Consider the following 21310-nt stretch of genomic DNA (forward strand, 5'->3'; position numbering starts at 1 on the left):
CAAGGTATGCAAGATTTTTTCTCCCCTGTTCTGTGGATTGGGGAAAAATGTAGGAAGGTGGATAGCCTGATTTAAAGAGACTCTGGATACCACCTTAGGCATGAATGTAGGATTTGTTCTCAAGGACACTCTATCTTGATGGAATATCAGGAAGGGTTGTACTGCCATTAATGCCTGAAGTTCAGAGACCCTTCTTGCTGAAGTTATTGCCAGCAGGAAAGCAGTCTTCCAGGATAAGTATTGCAATTCTGCTGTAGCTGCTGGCTCGAAAGGAGGTAGAGTCAGCTTTTCTAGCACAAAATTCAAGTCCCATGCTGGCAATGGAGGTTTCCTGGGAGGTCTTACATTTTTAATTCCCCTCAGAAACTGTCTGAGCAGAGGATGCGAGAAGACAGGAGGATTCAAGCTGTATTCTGCTGAAATAGCTGATGCGTGTATCTTGATGGAGGAGTAGGACAGGCCTGTATGGAAGAGCTCCGCCAAGTACTCCAGGATGTTGGCTATGTTCACCAGTGTCACATCTTGCCCCTTTGCAGTACTCCAGATGAGATATCTTTTCCATTTGGCTGCATAATTCTTTCTTGTTGAAGGTCTACGAGCCTCCAGGATTATGTCTTTAACCCTTTGGGATAAATTTGGGTTAATTGCTGTTATGTAATGTTCCAGGCAGTTAGCTGCAGAGTTTTCAGGTTTGGATGCAGTATGTTGTAGTTGTTCTGTGTCAGCAGTAATGGGATCAGGGGCAGTTTCCATATTTGTTCCCGGGACATGCTCTTCAGCAGTGGATACCAATGTTGTCTTGGCCAGTCTGGAGCTATCAGGATGATCCTCGGACGTTCCTCTTTGATCTTGAGAAGCACCTTGTGCATCAAAGGAAGTGGTGGAAATGCGTATGTTGTCAGGCTTTTCCAACTGAAGGATAGGGAGTCCACCTTCCAAGCAAGTGGGTGGTAAGTCCTTGTGCAGAATTTCTTCAACTGGTGATTGGATGGGGATGCAAACAAGTCTATTTGTGGTAATCCCCATTCGCTTGTGATGGTTTTGAAAATGTCCGGATGCAGCATCCATTCGTGGGCATCTGTTGTAGTTCTGCTTAATATGTCTGCTAGAATGTTTTCCTTCCCTGGTACATAAATTGCCTGTAACTGAATGTTGTAGCTCAGAGCCACATCCCATAGGTCCAGTGCCAGCCGGCATAGGGGGTATGAGTGTGTGCCTCCCTGTTTGTTGATGTACCACATAACTGTGGTGTTGTCTGTCCTTATCATCAACTGGCTTCTTGGAGAAGAGGTCTGAATGCCTGGATTGCCAATTTTACTGCCATCATTTCTTTTAGATTTATGTGCAAATGCAGCTGGTCTTGAGTCCATAGGCCTTGAATGCACTTGTCCATCAAGTGTGCCCCCCAACCGAGGTCTGAGGCATCTGTCATGATAGTCTGTCTTGGTTGACTTTTGCAGAAGGGCAGTCCTGTGTTTGATTGACAGGCCTGAGCCCACCATAAGAACTCTTGTTTCAGGCATGGGATCATTGGAATTTTGGTTTCTAGGCTGTGCTTGTGTTGAGACCACAAATTTTTTAGGTACCACTGTAGCTTTCTCATATGAAGCCTGGCATGAGGGACCAGAATTATGCAGGATGCCATGAAGCCTAGAGCTTGTAGCACTTTTCTTGCAGTTAGATGGCTGTGCTTTGTTAATGCCAAGAAGTAGAGAGGAAGTTGCTCTTTCTTTTCTGCAGTTAGAAATGCCATTTGTTTTGATGTGTCCAGTTCTGCACCCAGAAAGGTTATTACTTGGGATGGAATCAGCCTTGACTTTTTTGTATTGACTGTATATCCCAGGGCTTGTAGCAGGTAGATGACTCTTTGTAAGTCTTCTATTAATTTGTTTTTGTTGTCCGCTTGTATCAGGCAGTCGTCCAGGTAGGGATAGATTTGAATTCCCTGAAGTCTGCAATGAGCGATTACTGATGCCAGGCATTTCGTGAATACTCTGGGCGCAGTAGATAAGCCAAAGGGCAATGCTGAGAATTGATAATGCTCTGATCCTGCAAGAAATCTGAGGTATCTTCTGCAAATTGGTCTTATGGGGATGTGCAGGTATGCCTCCTTGAGATCTAGAGTTACCAGCCAAGACTCCTTGCCCAGCATGGGAAGAAGCTGCTGTAGGGTCAGCATTTTGAATTTTGGAACAATGAGAAATGTGTTTAGAGCGGACATATCTAGAATAGGCCTCCATTTGTTTTCTTTTCTTGGTACCAGGAAGAGCCTGGAGTAAAATCCCTTCCCTTGCTCCATAAATGGTACCTTTTCCACAGCATGCATTCTTAATAATTGAGATATTTGTTTTAGAGATTCTGCCCTTTGAGAAGGTGGTAGGTTTGGCATTCCTCTCTTCCCTGGTAGTGAATGGAAATGGAACCTGTAACCTTTGTCTACAGTCTGCAAAATCCATTTTTCTCTTGTAATGCAGTGCCAGTTTCTTGAAAATAATGTTTGCTTTCCGCCTAAGGGTGCTTCTAGTTGTTCCCTGGTAGGCGGTGCCACCACCAAGTCACTGTGATTGAGTTGTTGTAGTGGTGGTGGCTGTATCCGTGCCTCGTTGGTTGTTACCCTGCCACTGGCGACCCCTGTAGGCACCCCTGGATTGGTTTCTGCCTCTAGAACGCCTATTCCTGCCTCTTTGTGCCTTAGAGGATTCCGGAAAGGACCAATTCTTGGAGGGCCAATTCCTGCTAAACCTTGGAGGTTGAACTTGTAAGAAATCTTTTACTGTTTGCACAGATTTTGCTTTCTCTTCCATCTTTTTCAGAACCTGCTGTGCGGGGGCACCAAATAAATTGACCTTGTCCATAGGTGCATCCAACAGCTTAGATTTGACATGGTCTGGTAATGCCTGCTCTTTCAACCATGCATGCCTCCTGATAACTGTGCCAGTCATGGCTGATCTAAAGGAAGCCTCCAGTGCATCATAGCCACATTTTAAGGAACGGTTACTAACCTGCTGTATGTTATGTAACATTTCTTGAACATACTTTTTATCTAAAGATTCTTCAGAGGACAGCTTTTTAGTCAACTGGTCAAGCATAAACTCTTGATATTGAATCATATGAAATTGGCAGTTCAAAGCTCTAGCTGACAAAGTAGCAGAGGTGTAAACTTTTTTACCCCATCTCTCTAAGGACCTGGATTCCCTTTCAGAGGGGAGGGGGTTTTTTAGAAGTAGTAGCTGTTACAGCTTTAGGGCCCTGGGAGATAGTCTCTGGATCTGCAAAAGGGGCCTTATATAAGTGGTGATGAGTGTCCGGGACCCTGTAGTACCTATCTGGTTTAGCAGGAGCCGGAGGTAAAGTATCAGGAGTAGTGCAAGCATCATTAAATGCATCATCAACAACAGATAGAACTGGAGGAATAGCCAAAGGCCTATGCTGTGGTAAGTGTAGAAAGGTCCTAAGCCTTTTTCTAGAGTCTGAGAAATCTTGGCCCTGCCACTGAAATTGTTCCCTCATAGCATGCAAGGTTTCCCCAAAGGAAAATTCCTCAGGAGGAGAGGCTGAAGGGATGGACTCCTCAGCATCAGAGTCTTCATAAGGAGAATAAGAAGGCTCAGGAGGGTCTGTATGTTCTGAATCATCAGAAGAATCATCTGTGGCTACTGGCTCAGGGTCTCTGCTCTAGGCCTCTTTTCTGGAGGAGGGAGAGAGGCCCTGTCTGGATGAGGCTGGGATCCTCGAATTAAAGTGATGAGATCCTGTGCCAAGGAAAGCATATGGGAGCTGGTGCTGGGCCTGTGAGAGGGGGGCTTGGCAGGCACAGATTTGGAAGTTTTGGCTGCTTTAGCCCTGGCAAAGGCCTTAATAGACATAGCTGGAGGAGGCCTAGCAGCTCCACGTGCAGGGGTGGAAATATCTAGTGGAATGGTGTCTGATAAATCCTGTGAAATCGCAACAGAAGGCTGGATTTCAGAAGCCGTTTCTACCAGTATAGAAGAGGCCTCGGTAGAAGGCAAGTTATCGGCTGAAGAAATAACCGCTTGCTCGGTTTCGGCCGAAACCGAGACACTCGTGGATTGCTTAACCGCGGTTTCAGCCGAAACCGCGGACCGCGAGTGCTGGTCCTTTTCTTTGCGCTTTTTGGTTATTTGCGTAGTCGGAGGATCCGACGGCATAATGTAGGCAAAATCAGAGCCGAAAATCTGTTCAGCAAAATCCGAGCGATGTTTAAGCGTCCGCCGGTTAAAAGAAGCACAGGCTAGACAAGCTGCTACGTCGTGGTCTGGGCCTAAACAATGTATGCAATAGGAGTGGAAATCTTTATGAGGTATTTGTTTCCCACAAGATAAACAGTTATTAACTTTCTCTGACATCGGCTGAGGCAAGAAAGAGTCCCCAACGGGGTACTTAGCTTTATAGAAGTCTTCGAAGTAGTATTCGGTAGTAGTAATCTCTGGATCTGACCGACCGGCACTTGCGAACAGCTTCTGCTTCGGGCGCCACGCGGCAAGAAAGACTGAGGAAAATGGCGTCGGCTGATGCCTTTATACCCGAAGAACTGCCGCAATGACGTCGGGTGAAGTGCGACACCAGCCGAAGCCAGACCCAGACTTTGGAATCCGGCCAACCGAAGGGCTGCCTGACGACAGGACAACCCATTTGTTAAGACTGCAGATGCATCCTTGAAGGACATCTGGGCCTTTACATCTTTGGAAAGATTTTGCAGTGTAAGAAAATCATCTTCCATCACAAAACCTATGGTAGCTGCCTGGGAAACTGCATCAGCTGCATCATATGCACATTTTAGGGAATGTTTGTTATATGAGACACTGAATAAATCATATTAAGTAGTGAAGATTTTCATTCAGAAGAAGGTAAATCAGCAATTGTCTTACTCATGACTGCAAATGTTTGAAGCAGAAATGTTGCCATGTGAGCCTTACAATTTATTGTCTTAAAGGCTAAGTTAGATGATGTATAGACTTTTTTGCCATACAAGTCAAAACCCCCTCCATCACTGTCAGACGGAACTGGGTTAGCAGTAGTTAACTGCTTAGAAATGGATTCCTTGGCCTAGAAAATAGCAGGATCTGCAAGAGGTTTACAAAAGAGAAATTTCTGAGTTTGAGATACTTTATAATGCCAGTCAGGTTTCTTGGGTGCAGTAGGTTGACTATCTGGTGAGGCATGTGCAGCATTAAAAACATCCTTCAGAGCTCCAATGACAAGAAAAATGTCAGGATGTTTTGTAGTATTCAACTCCAGGAGTTCATTGTATGTTGTTTGAGTGTCTGACATTTCTTTTTCTTCCCACTAGAAGAGGTCTTTCATCCTAGCAATGGTGTCAAAAAAGGATATCTCTTTTACAAGAGAATCAGAGGAAACATTCTCCGCAATCTCTGATTATAAAGTGGAGGGAGATGAAACCTGGAAAGCACAGTTAAAGGCTTCTAACTGTGAGGCAGAGTTGCTGTCTGAAAGAAAGGGAGACATTTTACTTTCTAAATGAGAAGTGCCAGAAGAAGACTGCAATGACTTGAAGGCTTTGAAAATCTCATTAGCAAAACTATGCCACTCTTCTTTAGCTTCTTTGACAGAAGAGGTAGAAAGTGAAGTAAGATGTTTGGTCTTTTAAGGTATATTTCTCAGAGTATCTAAAGTGATGGATCTGAAAATACTGGATGTCTGTACTTCAACAATCAACTCTACTACCCTTTTCCTTACCAGTAACTGAGAGATTCTTTCCAGTCCTTCTCAAAGCACAAGGCACTGTTCTCCCTTCTTGGTCACAGGCATACATCTGGTCTTTGAGGACAATCCAGACTCCTAAACCACAGTGTTGTCCCTCGGAGTAGCAGCAGAGGGGTCAGGAACATTTTACAGGTGGTCTGAGGACTCTAATAAGGCCACAACATAGTTCTCCACAGGGGAACAATGAAGAGAGGCTGAAGGCAGAACAGCTTTGCAACCCTCTCTTCTTTCTCAGATTTTATGTTTTTTGGTAACTGAAAGGGGGATGTCCAAGGAAAAAGAGTCGTTATCCACTGATGAACAAGTAAAGGCCTTCAGCCATTGGTTTTCAAAAAATTAAATAAAGTTGTTGAGCCGACGTCTGATTGTCTTTGGGGTAAAGGACAAACTGATCTGACAAGAAAGGATTTTATGTACTTCCCCTGGACAAAACAAATAATCTGTGTGGGAATCTTTATATGTCTATATGTCTTCCACCTAGAAAGTTCCCTTTTCTCCCTGATGGGTACTTATCTGCACAAAATCTGAACAAACTGACCACCAAAACACTCACCAAAACACTAAAGATGCAGTTAAGACTAAGTCTGACCGAAATCTTTAACTTCAAAAAAAATTCTGATTTTTGGAGCCCACATGATTACTTTTATACCAACATGCCGTTGCATGGCCTTAGGTGTACAGTAAGAGTGTGGAAGATGCCCAAAAGCTTCTTTAAACTGATCACATTTTCAGTCATTGGCAGGATATGTCCCATATATCTTTATAGGTTCATAGCTAAAAACTAGGCTAGCTGCCCTTGCAGGTCATTTTAAGCCTGGCCAATTTCCCTTTTTCTGCTTGAAATAACCTATCCGATTTGGTTATAGACTGACCTTACCCATCCCATGGTCAATAATTATACATTACCAATAATAAGAATAACTGGGATCATACCATAGATAATTTCAGAGGATGCATGCATGGGATAAAGCATTTAGGAGCTGTCTCTGTCCATTAGTAGTACAGGGGGGACAGTCCTGGGTTAGATTTTCTGTTTCTTAACTATAGATCTAAGTCGCACTTGAAAATGGACAGGGATGAAATTTGTTTTATGGGGATGGAGAGTCTGTTCCACAGGAGTGGTATCCTCTGCAAAATGTTCCTGTCCCTCTAAACCATTCTGTTGATGTTACAAGAAAATGTTTAGATCACTAGACTGAGTATTTCTGATGCCATCTGACTTGATGATGTGCAGTAAATCCATCAGTAATGGGTCACAGGTTGCATTGTATGCCAGACACAGGCACCTCTTAGCTGTCTGTAGGATATCGAGTACAGTGACAGGTCTTTGAGTTGGTCTATATAGGACATGTTGTTTAGGCCTTGTATCCTTTTAGTAAGTTATCTATGTCGGGAGATCCAGTTGTTGTATATGTCTGGACAGACACATGATAAAGAGGCATTAAATGCAATTATTGGCCTAATGAGGGCTGAGTAAAGGGGGACAATTACATCCCTAGATCTAGAAACAATCTCTTTTTTTATAAGCTGTGCAATACAGAAGGACTTTTTTACAACAATAGACATGCAGTCAAAAGTTAGGTCACCGTCTGGGTAAGGTCCCAAATTCCAAACAACTGGGTCAACTTTTACAGGAATATTGTCAAAGTGGTAGTTCCCTGGGGTAGATGACTTACCAAATGATACAGAAATACATTTTTTGGCATTTAGTTTCAGATCATGATTTTGACACCAGATATTTATTTGAGACAAACCTTCCTGCAGGATGGCTAAGTCATTTGGGGATTCAATGACTGCTCCAGGCTTGCAGGCATCTGCAAACTTAGCCAGCCAGATCCTTTGGTATTGAGTTTTACTTCAGAAAGTAACAGGTTCTAATGCAACACTGATCTAATGATGAGCATTTATCAACAGCATACAAAGCCACAAGAAAGAGAATGCTTTATGACAGTAGTCTTTAGGGGATATTTGATGCACACATCCTAGCATAGTCTTAAGTGGTAACATTGTCCTCCAATAATTTAACAAAACAATGTAAAAACTGTGTTTTTAAGGATGATTTTTAACTGGCTTTCAAATGCAATTAGTCCAGAATGACAAACAAAACTACTAGCTAACAAACCACAGGCAAATGACTAGTGGCTTCAAAACTATGAAATCACCCAAAAAGATGCATGGAGTAAAGCTGAAGGTGTGGAAGCAGCAGGATACAGGTGTAACCTCAGGGTGGAAAATACATAATGTCACTGAGGCAAAGTCTAGCTATTAGACTGGGAGAAACCTCTCTGAATTAAGATAACAAGGGTAGAGTAGGCTGTCTAAAACATGTATATGTGAAGGCATTGTAGACACTACAAATAAAAAGAGTAGGATTCGGTGGAAACTGCATTAAAATAGTCATCATATGCCACGCCACCACTGACAGTTTAATATACTTTTCAAGTATTTACATAATCTTACAAACATATCTCATCTGAGGAATACCTATAACACATACAAAATGTTAACCAAATAGCCATGCAAATGACCAAGAATTATGCTTACACCATATAAAAGGGCATGCAGAGTGAGACAGCAAAACACAGAGCTGAACACAACAGAAGTAAGTTTATTGAGTCCACCCAATAATTCCATAAAGCAGGGCCTTTAATAGACGTGCTTCGTAAGTGACGGTATTTTTTCCTGCGTGCAACCTTTCTTCCTCAAGTGGTTGCTCTATCAGAGCTGGAACATTTTTACCATAAACTGAAAAAAAGGAAAAACACACACAAAATAAATAAATAAATACATCATAATAATAATAATAATAATTTATCAAAAAGCAGTCCAAATAAGTGTTCATCATTATTTTCAACTACTGCTACTGTTTACTGCCAGCCATTTGTAAAAACACAATTTAATTCTTTACTACATAATAAAACACTAAAAACAATACAAAACATTTTAGAAAGATGACAAAAAAATTTATGTTTTGCACATATAAAAGTAAACATTCCAACAGACTTATAGATATAAATCCATGAAGGTAGTGAAAGAAAATTATATGATGCAGTCCAAAACAAAATATACAGCAGAGCTAGCATATTGCCAACATACAGAAGAAAAGACTGCATAGTAAAACATAGTCGCAGTATAGAGGAAAGCGTTTTGCTCAGTAAACGTGTAGTGTTACAGAAGAGTGCATTATTGATGTGGATATCACCTCCAAGGTAGACTAGCCAGACACAATTCATAGTTGCTCATGTATGCAATGAAGTGAAGTAAAGACAGAAGTTAAGATAATCCAGATAGAGCAACAAGGGTCAGCACAGCAAAATGCAAACCCAGCTACTAATACAAATGAAGGGGATGGGGACAGCAACATAAGAAAGGGGAGAACAGTAAGCAGACAAAACCTGGGAGGGGATGAAGGGCTTGTAGGGCAGACAGACCCATTTGCAATACATAAAGTAAAAAGGTAGGTGTAGTAGGCAATGAGGGGCTACTTAGGAAGTGACAGATGGAGAAAGGAAGGCAGCAGGGGCAGACAAATAAATGTAAAATGCAGGCACAAACAAGACAGAGGCAATATACACAAAAAAGGTGGGGAAAATGGATAGCAGCAGAGGGTGAACAACTGGTGATGGAGAGGGAGGGTTGGATAATGTGCAAGGTATAGGAAATAATACATTAGGGAATGTGTACCAGGATGGGGGTACGGCAGGAGCCATGGATGAATTTCAGGACAACCCAGAGGGCAAAACCAAACCATCAATTGCCTCTGTAGCTGACATCGTAGGCAGGCTGCATTTCTACTGGTCTGATGGCTGGGACCAAGATAGGTTCCATGGTGCAAGGAAGGGAATTTAGATGTTGGTGCATCTCAGCAGACGCCAAACCTCATGGCAGACCCCTCCAGGACATTGTCAGAAGGGAAGCCTAGAACCGCTCTAGAGAAGTGGCCATGAGGGCCATCAGCAATCCCTGCAAGTTACCTTCAACAAGGTGACCTCTCTCCCCCCTCCTCCTCAGGTGAGGCAGACCTGCTAATCACTGGTGGCTCAGCATCAGAGTCATTGTCTGGCACAGGCTGAGGTGAATGCCACAATGGACCAATGCCTCAATGTATCACCTACTAACTGACTTGTGTAACTTGTGTACAGGTGCACAGTGCAGGGATTATCTGAGCAAGGAAGAGGCAATGATTGGAAGAATTCACCAACCAGAAGATAGAAATAGAGGTGTTGCTGTAGGCTGTATGCAAACATAGCATGTGCATCCTGTGCAAAAATGCCATGGACAAGAAGTATCAGGAGCAGGTGTGGCAGGGAGTAGTGCAGGATCTGATTAACATGGGCTGCCATACTAGGTCTATACAACAGGTGCAGCAAAAGGTAACCAAAATGATACATTTCATGTAAAGGGAAACATATAGGACACTGCCAAAGAGATGCCCAACATGTGTGAGTGTGTGTGTGTGTGTGTGTGTGTGTGTGTGTGTGTGTGTGTGGTGGGGGGTGCACCAACACAGAAACAAGTGACATAGAGGAATTCCTGGTATTCCTGTCTGGGGAAGAGGAGTGGACTCTCAAACCCAGGGGTGGTTTGGAGCAGTAGGAGACAAACAAGGTTAGTACTACCACCTAGTAAGAGTCAGTATGATACAGTGCACTGCATTTGTGATGGAATTGAGTCATCAAGCACTGTTTGCATATCTGTCCTTGTATACACCTCTGGACTGCAACTGTAATAATCCATATGTCAAGGTATGTGTGTCTATCCATATATTATACATATATACTGTTGTCTACTGCAATGCATACCATGTATGGGGTATTGGCCTATATATGCATGCTGCCAAATGTACTGCATTCATGCTTTTATAAGATGTATTGTTGCAGGGACCAGCACAAGAGGATAGCACATGTCAGACATCAACAGGTCACTCATGTATAACAATGATGGCAACATGCACATGGTACAGTTCAATGAAAAAGTGGCACTGCGTGCAGCAATACTATGGGGGGGGGGCTCAACCAGCCATGTCTCAGACCACTGTGGCAATACAGTGTATGGTGAAACTTCAGTAACTGTGAGATCTTTCTGGGCTCTTCATGAGTCTGCACACAGCATGTGTAAAGGAGAGGCAGATGGTTTGAATCACTACCATGACTCCAGGTCAGTCCTTGATCTGGGTACAACACTTGTCAAAAATCAAGGGATGTACAAGTCAGTCATCCAGACACAGATTGCTACTGCCAAGAGCATGGTGGAGATTGTTAGTGCGCTCTGTAGCCTGCATAATGATGCACAACATCTGCGCAGTGACATGGAGTATAAAGGCAAGGAGCAGACAATGCTGCTTAGGTTCCTGGTGGCACATGCTGCTCAACGGGTTCTTCTATGAGACACATGGTAATTACCCTCCAGTGTTCAACAACAAGATATGCAGTCCATGACAACAGAAGGTTGAAGAAGGAAAGTGTCCAGGTATATGTCAACCATTCTCAGACTATGAACAGCTTGTTGCTGAGATGGCTTTACTATTAATTATGACCTCAGAGCCTACCATATCTAGCCATTGGCAGTTTTGCAGTTGTGGGTGATAATGTTGTTCAGGCTCAGCACGCACTTGGTCCCATAGTTCTACACCTTCCCTTCCCATGAATCACATCAAGCCTCAAGACATCACTAAGGATCAGAAAACACAGCTCAGTCTCAACAATGCAGGACATGGTTTCTAACGCCTCACAAACTAAGAGTAAGGCACTACCAAATGTGTTTCTCATAACCCTAGTCCTTATTACAGTACTGCTGTTAATAGTAATTGTGCCACTCCTCCAGCGACCTGTGTAGGTAATGACTGTGCCCTGCTCATAACCTAACCTGTGTGGGTATGGCTATATCTAATCCACAGTGTGGCCAACTCCAGTCACTGCTTTGCACAGCCTGGGTGTCATAAAGCATGCTTCATTTTATTCTGTGTCTTCTATGTCATGGCCCACAGTTTTCAACCAGATAAAAACTCTTTGACAGTGCCATGATGTATTGTGCCCACCTTTGCCTGGCACATGTTACTGCCATGGCCTGTTTGTCCTCATACTCTCTCCTCTGCTCTTCCACTGCTGGTCCTACTTGCACAATGGGGCCTACTGCCATAGCCATTTCAGTAGTGTCATATTATGCAACATGGCACGTGCTACAAAAATTTTGCTCCATGTCACTAGTGCATAGTGCAGCATCCTGCCTGTTGTGTCAAGTCGTCAGACATGTGATCCATGACATTACATATTCCTGCATCAGCTGTGATGTATGCCATCTCTACCATGATCCGTAATATCCAGCATTGCCTGCAATGCACCACATTCACACTATTATGTATGCCCTGATCCATGCTTGCATGGTATTTGTGCATACTGCCATGTATTATCCACCTATGTGTGTACTTTCTGATTAGATGATCCTGTGGGAAGTCCCCTCAAACAAGCCATTGGTGTAGGTTGGACATGTGCCATATGTGTGAATCTCAGGAACTGCATGGGTTAGGAATAGACACATTATATACAATGCCCTTATCATTACACACTGCCTGTCAGTTAAGGGAATGGAAGCCTTCCCTGTTATTCCATCTCAGTCCCTGTGGAACAGGTGGAACCCTGATGGCAGAGTGTGTGTGAGGCTCTGTTGCAATCTATGACTCCCAGGACCTCAACAAAAAGGGCAACACTATAAAACAACTGAATAGTGATGGTTCTTTCCACTGCAGTTCTAGAGAGCCAGATATGCTCTTCTACTTGCAGCAGCATGATGTCAAGAAATTTGTCTAGGTTACGTGAGGCTAATTCCATGATATCCCTAAACTGTGTAGATTGCTGGAAAGTCCCTTTAGCTAAAGCAGTTAATGCTACACATAACGTGTTGTGCATTGGGATGGGCAATCCATGCAGTTCCCTTGAGTCTGCCTGTGGAACCATAGTCTAACTAGGTCACATACTGTCATCCCTGTTCATTTACTAGTGGTCTACTATCTGATGCTCCATGAAGTGATAATATGTAATGCAGTGAATGTATCTTCTGTGAGGGCACAGATATCCATGACATGCAAAGTTGCAGACAATGGCTCTGATAGTGGTCACTAACATATGCTGTTCTGCAAAAGCTAATGCTACTCCTAGTAAATCCACTTCCTTGGATTCCACAAATCCTTATGATCAGATTATGTCTGTGTCACAGCAAAATGCATCGGCTTTATATGTTTCTGAATGAATCCACTGTGTATCATGTTATTTGCATACCTTGTGTGACTCATATGCATGGGATTTGAGGCCATTTGCATGTGACATATGCTGCATCATTTTTCTGCTTTTGTGACTGCACTGTCTGTGTCTCAGACTTACATACACCCTGTGCATGCCATTACCTACAGTGATTTGTGCTGTGTAGTGTGCTGAAGTTAGCTTCCGTGTAGATGACTATCCCCCCTGTCCCATACTGTCTACCATCTCTCTGCATCTTTTCTGAACCTTTCTGTTGATATACATTCCAAAAAAACTATCTGGTCACGTAGTCTTGTGAACCTCTAGTACTTTTCAGATTGTTTTAAATCTCACATTTACCATTCTTCCCCATCTGTCCTTCCTTTTCAGCTCTTTTCTTCCAATCTGCACAAACAAAAGTAATACGCCCATTTTATATCCCCAATTTCCTTTCTTTTAAGTTTGTAAATATTAGACTTGTGGAGTAGTTCCTAATAATATGGTCCATTCTCTACCAAAACATTTTTAAATCCATGCTGCACACTGAGTATCATCTCAATCGCCACAACTGTCATATTCTTTTAATGGCTTCAGAAACAAGTTTCTGTAACCCAAATGCAGTAATACCAGTTCCCTACATGACTGCAAGATAATTTGACACATGACACATGCCCCAGTTAAACACGCTAACATCCTGATGGCCTTCACAACACACCACTAAAACTGTCACTACTACATGATTCAGCAGGAATTATAATCTTTGGGTCTTTTCTCCCTTAGTTCTTTCCAAGGCAATTCCAACCAACAAAGTGCCTTTTTACTTTTCTGCAATAAATTTCAGCTGCTGCTAATCTGTCCATCCATGAAACTGAAACACATATTTGCTGTAGAATAGTCCCCTTAGTCATGCTGCCACTGCAACCATCCTGTTGTTGTTAATAAACAGATTTATCTTACTGTCTAAGCCCAGAGCAATATTTAAAATACATATGATAAAGAAGACCATTCCTAATACAGAATCCCAAGACAATCCGGCATTTATCAACTTTTTTTAGACATTTCCTACTTATATGTCACATTCTGGTAAGCCAGTCTTCTATTCACCTCAACATTCTGTACCCTAGCCCTATACCATTCAATTTTACTAACAACCACCACTAGCCTTGCTCAAGTTCAGATACTTCAAAATCACAGAGATCCCATTTCTACATCTGTGCTGACCAACTCAAAGAATTCAATCAGGGTGAACTGGAAAGATGTCTGTTGCATAAGAGCATACAATCACAGGGAACTGAATCTAGTGGCTATTTATGACTTGCCAGTACCCACCCTTAATGCATACCTCCTTTTTCAAGGAGGGCTAGACCAGTCAAGCCAGGAGTGAATTTGTGAATACCTATAAAACCATCTAGTTCCTGTCTGAAGGAAAGTGCAGTTGTGTAAGTTGTATTTTCCACGACTGAAGATGTTTGAATTCCTCACTGCTGCAGTAAAGCACAGTTGTGTAAGCTGTATTTACCACAACTGTCGATGTTTTAATTCCCCACTGTTGCAGTAGCCTTGGGCTATTTGGGGGTGCATCCTGCCCAGGATACAATAACTGCCTGGTCTTCAAAAAGCTCTGGATTCCCCCCCATACCTGCAGTCTGAGTGCTAACTGGCAAGCCCCTTGGGGGGGGGGGGGGGATCAGCAGTCAGAATGTAGACAACTTCAGGACTTTCTTGCCAAAATAAGAAGAGAAATGTTACTCATCCTGAAAACCCAAAAAGATACAAATATATAACTTTTTATCCAACAACTGACTATATAGAGTAGAAGGGGATGTGGGGTGGGTGCGTTGACTGCAGCAGGGAGGAATTTTCAACACCTGCTTTTATGGTAAGTGCAACTTACACAACTGTACTATGTTCATAATTCTCATTGCTGCAGTAGCGTTTAGCTGTTTAGGTTGATTACCAAAGCTTACCCAAGCCGGGAAATGGAAGGATAAAGATCCAGGAGCCCCTGGAAAATGGTCCTAACAAAGCTAGTCCTAGGCATGGAAAAGGAATCCAGTAAGTTTGCGCAAAGGCCCATGTAGTTGCTTCCAGAATGCCTCTAGCGTCCTCCTCTTTTCAATAAGCTATCAATGAAAACAAGGCTCTATAAGAATGTGCCTTAATCCTACCTGAAAATGTTTTACCACAGTAGGAATAAAGAGAAATATATTACGGAACAACCAACTGGAAATGTCTGAATTAACACAGGTTGTCCTTTACCAGTTCACTATTAAAGTCCACTACTAAGAATTCTACAGCTGTATAGCTTTCCTGAAGGACTTAGTTCTGGCAAGATAATACCTGGGCTGCAAAAGCATGACCAGAGTATAGAGAATCTATTCTTTCTCTCATTCAAATTATTTAATAAGGGAGAGAGATGGCTAAATTCAAGGTACACCCTGAAAATAGTAAGAGCATTTAGGGGAAATTTTTTTCTACAGCTAAACCCTTATACGTGGACAAGCAAAAGGCTTAACCCATCATGATCAGCTGCAACCTAGATACTCTCTTGCAAATGTCAGAGCAATAAACCAGTAAGTCTACCAAAAACTGAACCAAAAACAGCCAGAACAGCTAGTTCAAATGTAGACAGAAATAACTTTCCTGTGAAAAATACAAATTGCAGTTAGTGCCACCTGAATAACAGGTGAACTTACATATTGACAGAAATACCTTTTTTTGTAGAAACAGCTTGACAAAGTCTGAAATGAAAAGAGGGATCTATGAGCAGACATGCTTGAAATGTCTGATAAATACAACTTGCCAAAGGAGTAAACCAACCATAACACAGAAACTCACACAAATGAGATGTAATAATCCTGGATAAGACCCTGGCTATAGGTGAGGCACCGACTAGAAAATCTTCGCCACTGATTAATATAAAGATTTCTTAGTGGCAGGATTTCTTGCCTTCTATAGTACCTACTGGAAATCTTGCAGAAAAAGGTGCCTAAAATGCATCCAGATCAAATCATCCAGGCAAGTCAGCTGAAGTTGTTTTGAGACTGGGGTGTATCAAACTTCCCCTATCTTGAAGGGACAGCCAACGCCGTTGATGCTGCCTAAGCCAGAAGGGAGTCACTACATTAATTTTTAGAGAGTCCTTCTGAATCTTCAAAATGGGATATCAGTGGAAAGGCTGGAAATGTATATTGGAACATTCCCAACCACAGGAATGATAGGGTCTATATTAGAACATCGAAGTTTCAAAACTTCGGATGTTCAAATATCGAACCCTATTCAGTGAAAGCTGAAAACATCGAACATACAGAACAGCGTATTTTTTCCTAGGGAAAACATTTGCTGTTCCAAAACACATACACACAACACAAGCACACCAAACAAACAGCAATCCACACACACACACACACACACACACACACACACACACACACACACACACACACACACCTAAAATCTTACACCTAACCCTATACTAAACTATAAACACACCACTAACTATCCACTTACCTTAACCCAAACCCTAACCCTAAGGTCCGTCACTATTGCACACTCACCTCACCAGCACCCTAACCCTAACTCACTTACCCCGCCCTAACCCTCACGTACACACAACTGCACACTTACCTGACCCGCGCCCTAACCTTCACGTCCACACAATCGCACACATGTCTAACCCGCACCCTAACCCTAACTCACCTAACCTGTCCTAACCCTCACGTCCACACAATCGCACACATACCTAACCCGCACCCTAACCCTAACTAACTTAACCTGTACTCAATCGCACACTTACCTGAACCCCACCCTTAACTTTCCACCACAGAGCTAGAAATACCGAAGCAACAGAAACGGACAACCAAATTCTTTCCCTTGGAAAAAATTTGGTTTTCTGTTGCTTCGATATTTTCAGCTTTCGCTGAATGGGGTTCGATATTAGAACATTCAAAGTTTTGAAACTTTGATGTTCTAATACAGACCCGAATGATACTGCATTTGTTTTCCAGGCCTGCCTGCAAGGAGTTATGGTGCAGTATTTACTTATCTGACAGCTTTGAAAGACGGCAAACAAATCCATTTGATTTCCCCCACAACTGGATGCATTCCTGGAAGACCCCCGCATTCAATTTTCATTCATGAAGGTCTGTCCTGATCCTGCACAGCTTGTATGTCACTACATTTGCCTCTGATGTTCTGTAAGATGTTTGGAGGGGTTGTACAATGGTGTAGAGCTAACTGTCAAGCCATCACAACCAGCCTGCATTGGAGTGATTCCTGATGTGCCTATTTGCTTATGTATCACATCACTGTGGTGCTGTCTGTAATCAACTGTAGAGGTACTGTGGACCACAGGTCATGAAGAGATTGATATTTATGTGTTTTGGTCTGTCTGAACCATCTTGCAGGCCTCATACCTTTACCCCCATAGAAACTGCTCTCAACCTCTTAGCGCAAGAACTCTGGACAAAGCCTGACACAATGGGGGGACAAAGGCTCAAAAATAGGGACATATTTTAAATATTTCCCTTATAAACTTAGAAAGTTGATAGAATAACAGGATTTGTGTAGCATGCATTTTTTCTGAAGGATATCAAGTCTGAAACTCAAATGCATGTCATTAATTAGTGGCTATAATCCTCAGATCATCCCAGTGATGTGTCAAAAATAGACAACTTTTAGGAGGAAAAGACCAAAAACATGAGGCAAAAATCTGGACATTCTGCAAAAAGCTGTACAGTTGAAAGGTATGATTCCCAAATGAGTAATCTTATTGTCTTTCCTGATAAAGCCCAGCACTGGAATCTGAAAGGCTCAGATGATGAATATGTTGGGTCCACATTTTTTTATATAAAAACATTGAATTTTTCTTATGTATAGCCTAGCAAGTGGAATCATGAGGATCATAGAAGCCATAAACCATAGAATCTGGAGATATTCTCTGGCTGCAGTCTTATACTGATAGGAGAAGATCAGGAAAGTTTCCAGACCCAGACAATCACTGTTTCCTGTGTTAGGAATGACTTTGAAGAGACTTAACTAGAAGGTAGTCTAAAAGCACAATCATGTGTGACAAAGTCAAGACTTTTTATCTGGAAGCCCTAACTGGTAAAGAGTGAAGAAACCCATGTTAAAGACTCCTGACATTTGGCAAAAGACTCCGTAAAGATTAATTAGTCACCTAAATGAGAAAAAATGTGAATAACTCCTGGGGTAAACATGTGATGAAGAACGTGAGGAGAAACTATGTTTGGTTTGGAGGGTATGGTGGAATTCACCTGAAAAGAGTATGTGTATCCATTGCCAACTGTAACCCTCCTGAATCAGCAATAGTACCCAAGAATCTGAAAACTAAAGTTATGTACTCACTATAACAGAGTTGCACTGTCTGTTTCTGTCCTTCCTCAACTTATGGGTCTCGGATCCAGCATCAGTCATCCTCAAACTTTGGATCCGGTGCTCAGGCTCCTCCCCCTGCCCACAGAACCCTTTAGTAAAGAATGACTTACCTCAAATTGATTTCCATTTGCTCATAAGAAACTTTCCTAGTTGATGTTTTTTGGGAGGAAGACAAAATTTGGACAACTGAAGATGAAAACTTGGACTGCCAAGCCATCACTGGAATTGGAGAAACCATGCAGTCAGTCTAAGGTATTGAATGTTTGGGTGAGGCAACCCCGACAGGGGAGTCAGAAGATCTAGGTCTGAACCCAGCACCTAGGGAGAGTGAACAAGATGAGACCAAAGGAAGGGAAACCACACTCGTCAAGGCCAATGGGGGGCAATGAGGATGACTGTGACCCTCATCGCAGATGCTTTCTGTAGAAACTTGGGAATTAGGGGCATTGGAGGAAAGGCACAGAGGACACCCAGGGGCCAAGGGTGTATTAGAGTGTCCTTGGGTTGCTCTCCCTCTTAATCAGAGAGAAGAACTTGCTGCATTTGGTGTTATGGGGAGGAGTGAAAGGGTTACCATAAGGTTGGCCCCACTGGCTGAAAATCTACTCTGCTACTAAAGGATTGAAGGTCCACTTGTGAGGAAGCAGGATGGATCTGCTCATTCTGAGCACAAGTATATTGGATCTCCCTGGTTTTGTATCACTATTAGAAAGCAGCAGTGAGAGAATATCACCAATTGCCACACTCTCATGCATTCGACACAAGGGGTAAGATCCGGTTCCTCCCTGTTTGTTGATGTACCAGACCACCACCATGTTGAATGTCTGAATAGATATCATACCCACAAGGAGGGAGTCCTGAAAGGTCTGCAGTGCTAGATGGACTGCTCTTATCTCCAATATATTGATGTGAAAACCAGACTTTGTTTGGGACCATGTACCTTGGAAGTTTCCCAGATAATGCCCCACTCCAGTTGGGAAGCACCTGTGGTCATTGTATTTTAGGGGGAAGGAAGAATGACAAGATGCCCCTGTAGAACATGCACAGATTATAGCCACCACTGTATGTTAGCTCTGAAGATGCTCGTTAGAATCACTAAAAAATGCATATGTTGTCTTCTGATTGACCATTGAACCACCAGAGTCCACTGAAGAATCCACATGCAGAATCTGGCTAGTGGCACTAATTTGATGGAAGCTGCCCATGGAGCCTAGAAGATGAAAAATTAGTTCCACCGGCAGCTTCTGGTGAGATAAAACTTCTTGGGCTTGTTGATGAAGAGATGTGACTCTTATCTGAGTGAGTTTTGCTATTTGAAGTTGTGTCCAAAAATGGTCACATGAATTCCAGAGACTGGACTGGTTGTAGGTTGGACTTTTCTAGATTCACTGTAATCCCAGAGTTTACAGTGGAGCAAGAAATCTCTAGCCTGAACTGGTAGTTTCCTTGAAGGGGCAATGATGAGCCAGTCATCAAAGTAAGAGAATACCTGGAAAACCTGCAGTTATTGATAAGCTGCCACTACTGCCATACACTTGGTAAATACTCAGGGAGCTGTGGTGAGGCCAAACCAAATGGCAGAGCTCTGAATTGGCAATGTACCTTCTGGAGCATCTGTCCATCTTTATTTGATACTATGCATCCTGAAGATCTATCAAACACTTCCAGTTATTCTTCCTCAGTAGTAGAGGAATGGACTGAACTGTGACTGTTCAGAATTTTGTTTGTTCACAAACTTGTTTAAGTGACTTCAGTCCAAAATTGGCCTTAGGTTCCCATTTTTCTTTGAGAATGAAAAGAATCTTGAGTAAATTCCAGATCATCTCTGGTCTGCATAAACTTCTCAGATGACTTGATTTCTTAGAAGCTTCCTTATTTCTGAAGTAGAATCTTCCCTTTGCAAGGCTGGTACATCGGGAATTCTTTTGGGGCATGAAGGGAGGGTATGTAAAGGAATTAAATAGCCTCTGGATATGATCCTTTGCACCCATTTATTTTGAGTGATGGGCATCCAGACTGCTGGATTCAGGAATAAGTACCCCTTGACTGCATCCAAAGTGAGACAGTCAAGCAACCATTCAGAAGCACTGGAAAGGCTTCTCTGAGAAGGGGCCCCTGAAGTCTTGGTTTTGCAGACCACTTCTGCCCCTTGGACAGCATCCATTACAACAGTTTTCTCCTCTACCTTGGAAAGCTGTTTCCCCAGAAGTGTCAGATGCAAAGCCCTGGGATTTATGAAATCAAACTCTCCTTTCCTCCCTTCTGTTTTCTGAAGAAGGTCATTTGAGGGGCAGAGAATTTGATTCCTACTGCAGATAGGGATTTGTCGTTCTTTTCACTTCTTGAGACAGCCTCTTTCACTTTGTGACATTGATCCATCATACAGGGAATGATGAAGGATGTCCTGAGATGCTCTGTGAAATCACATATCCAGGTGTGTCTTCTTATGAAAATACCCATGACAGCTGACAGCTGCTCTTGATGCACCCTCTGTGGCATTAGAGATAAGACACACAGAGACATTAGGTAGTCACTGTAGAGTACCCAACTGTGAATCAATGGATTTTCTCTGATCTGCAGTCACAAGTCCCTGGAAGAGAATTGAGATTTTCCTTGTCAAATCTCTCTGGAAATGAGTCAAGTGTGCCAAACAATTAAACAATCTCACCCAAAAGGTAAAGGAGGATAGACCCACATCCCAAACCTATCCAATGCATGTGCCTCTTTGTTTAGTGGATGGACAGAGAAGCTTTCTTCTGTGAACTCCTACTTAGTGGCGGCTGTCACTACCACAGAATCTACCACAGGACCCTTGCTCCAATGGGATCAGCCTTTGGGTGCAGCTAAAAACTTGTTTGGTTTCTTGGGGATAGGTTCAACTGTGTCTGGTTCCTTCCACGCCCAGGAGAAGATCAGCTCAATCATCTCATTAG

The 21310-nt window shown here is 42.7% G+C and overlaps 1 protein-coding gene across 2 annotated transcripts in view; it reads right to left on the minus strand.

Annotated features, from left to right (window-relative positions):
- Nucleotides 1–8333: 8333 nt before the first annotated feature.
- LOC122816772 (tetratricopeptide repeat protein 30A) overlaps nucleotides 8334–21310 on the minus strand; it is a 2782581-nt gene continuing 2769604 nt past the window's right edge. For both annotated transcript variants that reach the window (XM_044089788.1, XM_044089789.1), the window contains one exon: nucleotides 8334–8490. In XM_044089788.1, coding sequence (XP_043945723.1) covers nucleotides 8354–8490 — 137 coding nt within the window. In that variant the 3' untranslated portion in view covers nucleotides 8334–8353. The remainder of the gene's footprint in view (nucleotides 8491–21310) is intronic.

Source organism: Protopterus annectens, chromosome 12.part0 (assembly GCF_019279795.1).
Source record: "Protopterus annectens isolate FY-2018-M chromosome 12.part0, PAN1.0, whole genome shotgun sequence".
NCBI lineage: Eukaryota > Metazoa > Chordata > Ceratodontiformes > Protopteridae > Protopterus > Protopterus annectens.